At 69.0% G+C, this 1,172-nt stretch overlaps 1 protein-coding gene across 1 annotated transcript in view; it reads left to right on the top strand.

Moving 5' to 3' along the window:
* The window catches only part of DPEP1 (dipeptidase 1), a gene marked incomplete at its 3' end in the record, with an annotated part of 8,213 nt that extends 7,043 nt beyond the window's left edge, over positions 1-1,170 (top strand). The window contains exons 5-9 of the mRNA XM_014449365.2: positions 25-175; positions 294-366; positions 663-839; positions 945-1,029; positions 1,106-1,170. Of these exons, the coding sequence (XP_014304851.1) occupies positions 25-175; positions 294-366; positions 663-839; positions 945-1,029; positions 1,106-1,170 (551 nt within the window). The remainder of the gene's footprint in view (positions 1-24; positions 176-293; positions 367-662; positions 840-944; positions 1,030-1,105) is intronic.
* Between the last annotated feature and the right edge of the window lie 2 nt (positions 1,171-1,172).

Genomic DNA, 1,172 nt, shown 5'->3' on the forward strand with positions numbered 1-1,172 from the left:
CCGGCCGGATGCCTCTGCTCACAGGCATCCGAGAGGCCTTCCGGGCGGGGAAGGTGGCCAGTCTGATCGGGGTGGAGGGCGGCCACTCCATCGACAGCAGCCTGGGCGTCCTGCGGGCACTCTACCAGCTGGGCATGCGGTACCTGACCCTCACGCACAGCTGCAACACGCCCTGGTGAGTGACAGCAGGGAGGCCGGGCGGGGGGTGGGCGAGGGCCTAGGCTAGAGGGTGGCCGGGGCAAGCCCCCTGTGGGTGGGCGGGTGGGCGGGGACCACTGCGCTCCTCCCTCCAGGGCGGACAACTGGCTGGTGGACACCGGGGACCACGATGCCCAGCACAGCGGCCTGTCGGACGACTTCGGGAAGGTGGGTGGCAGGGCAAGCACCTCGGTTTCCCTCGCTTGCAAAACGGAGCGTCCTGGGCTGAGCATGTAGCTGGAACGCACTGGTCATCAGTGGCCCAACCCTCCAGCCGGGGAGTGTTGGACACCAGGCCAGCAGGGGGCCCTGCCCAAACGCCTCCCCCTGCCTGCACCTCTCAGGGGGCAGCGGTGAGCCCCAGAGGCCTGTGCCAATAAAGTGCACCCAGTGCAGCCCGCCTGGCCCATCGCCCCCTGACCGGGGTCCGGCGCTCCCGGCCCCTGAGCCCCGTGTCCCCCCAGAGCGTGGTGAGGGAGATGAACCGGCTGGGCGTCATCATCGACCTGGCCCACGTGTCTGTGGCCACCATGAAGGCCGCGCTCAACCAGTCCCAGGCCCCCGTCATCTTCAGCCACTCCTCCGCCTTCGCGCTGTGCAAGCACTGGCGAAACGTGCCGGACGACGTGCTCCAGCTGGTGGTGAGGGCGGGGGCTCTGCCCCGGGCGGTCCTGGGCCCCAGCGGTCCTCCTGGGCTCCAGTGCTGCCCCCAACCCTGTGCCCACGGCTCCTCTCTCTCTGAGCAGAAGCGGACGGGCAGCCTGGTGATGGTGAACTTCTACAATGACTACGTCGCCTGCAAAAGGGAGGCCAACCTGTCTCAAGTGGCAGGTAGGTGGGTGCGAGCGGACGCATGGCTGGGGGCAGGGCGCCTCTCCCAGGACCCACACCGGCTGTCTCCCCCCAGACCACCTGGACCACATCAAGAAGGTGGCGGGAGCCGGAGCCGTGGGCTTTGGTGGGGACTTCGACGG

The sequence above is a fragment of the Myotis lucifugus genome, unplaced genomic scaffold, assembly GCF_000147115.1.
Source record: "Myotis lucifugus unplaced genomic scaffold, Myoluc2.0 scaffold_1153, whole genome shotgun sequence".
NCBI lineage: Eukaryota > Metazoa > Chordata > Mammalia > Chiroptera > Vespertilionidae > Myotis > Myotis lucifugus.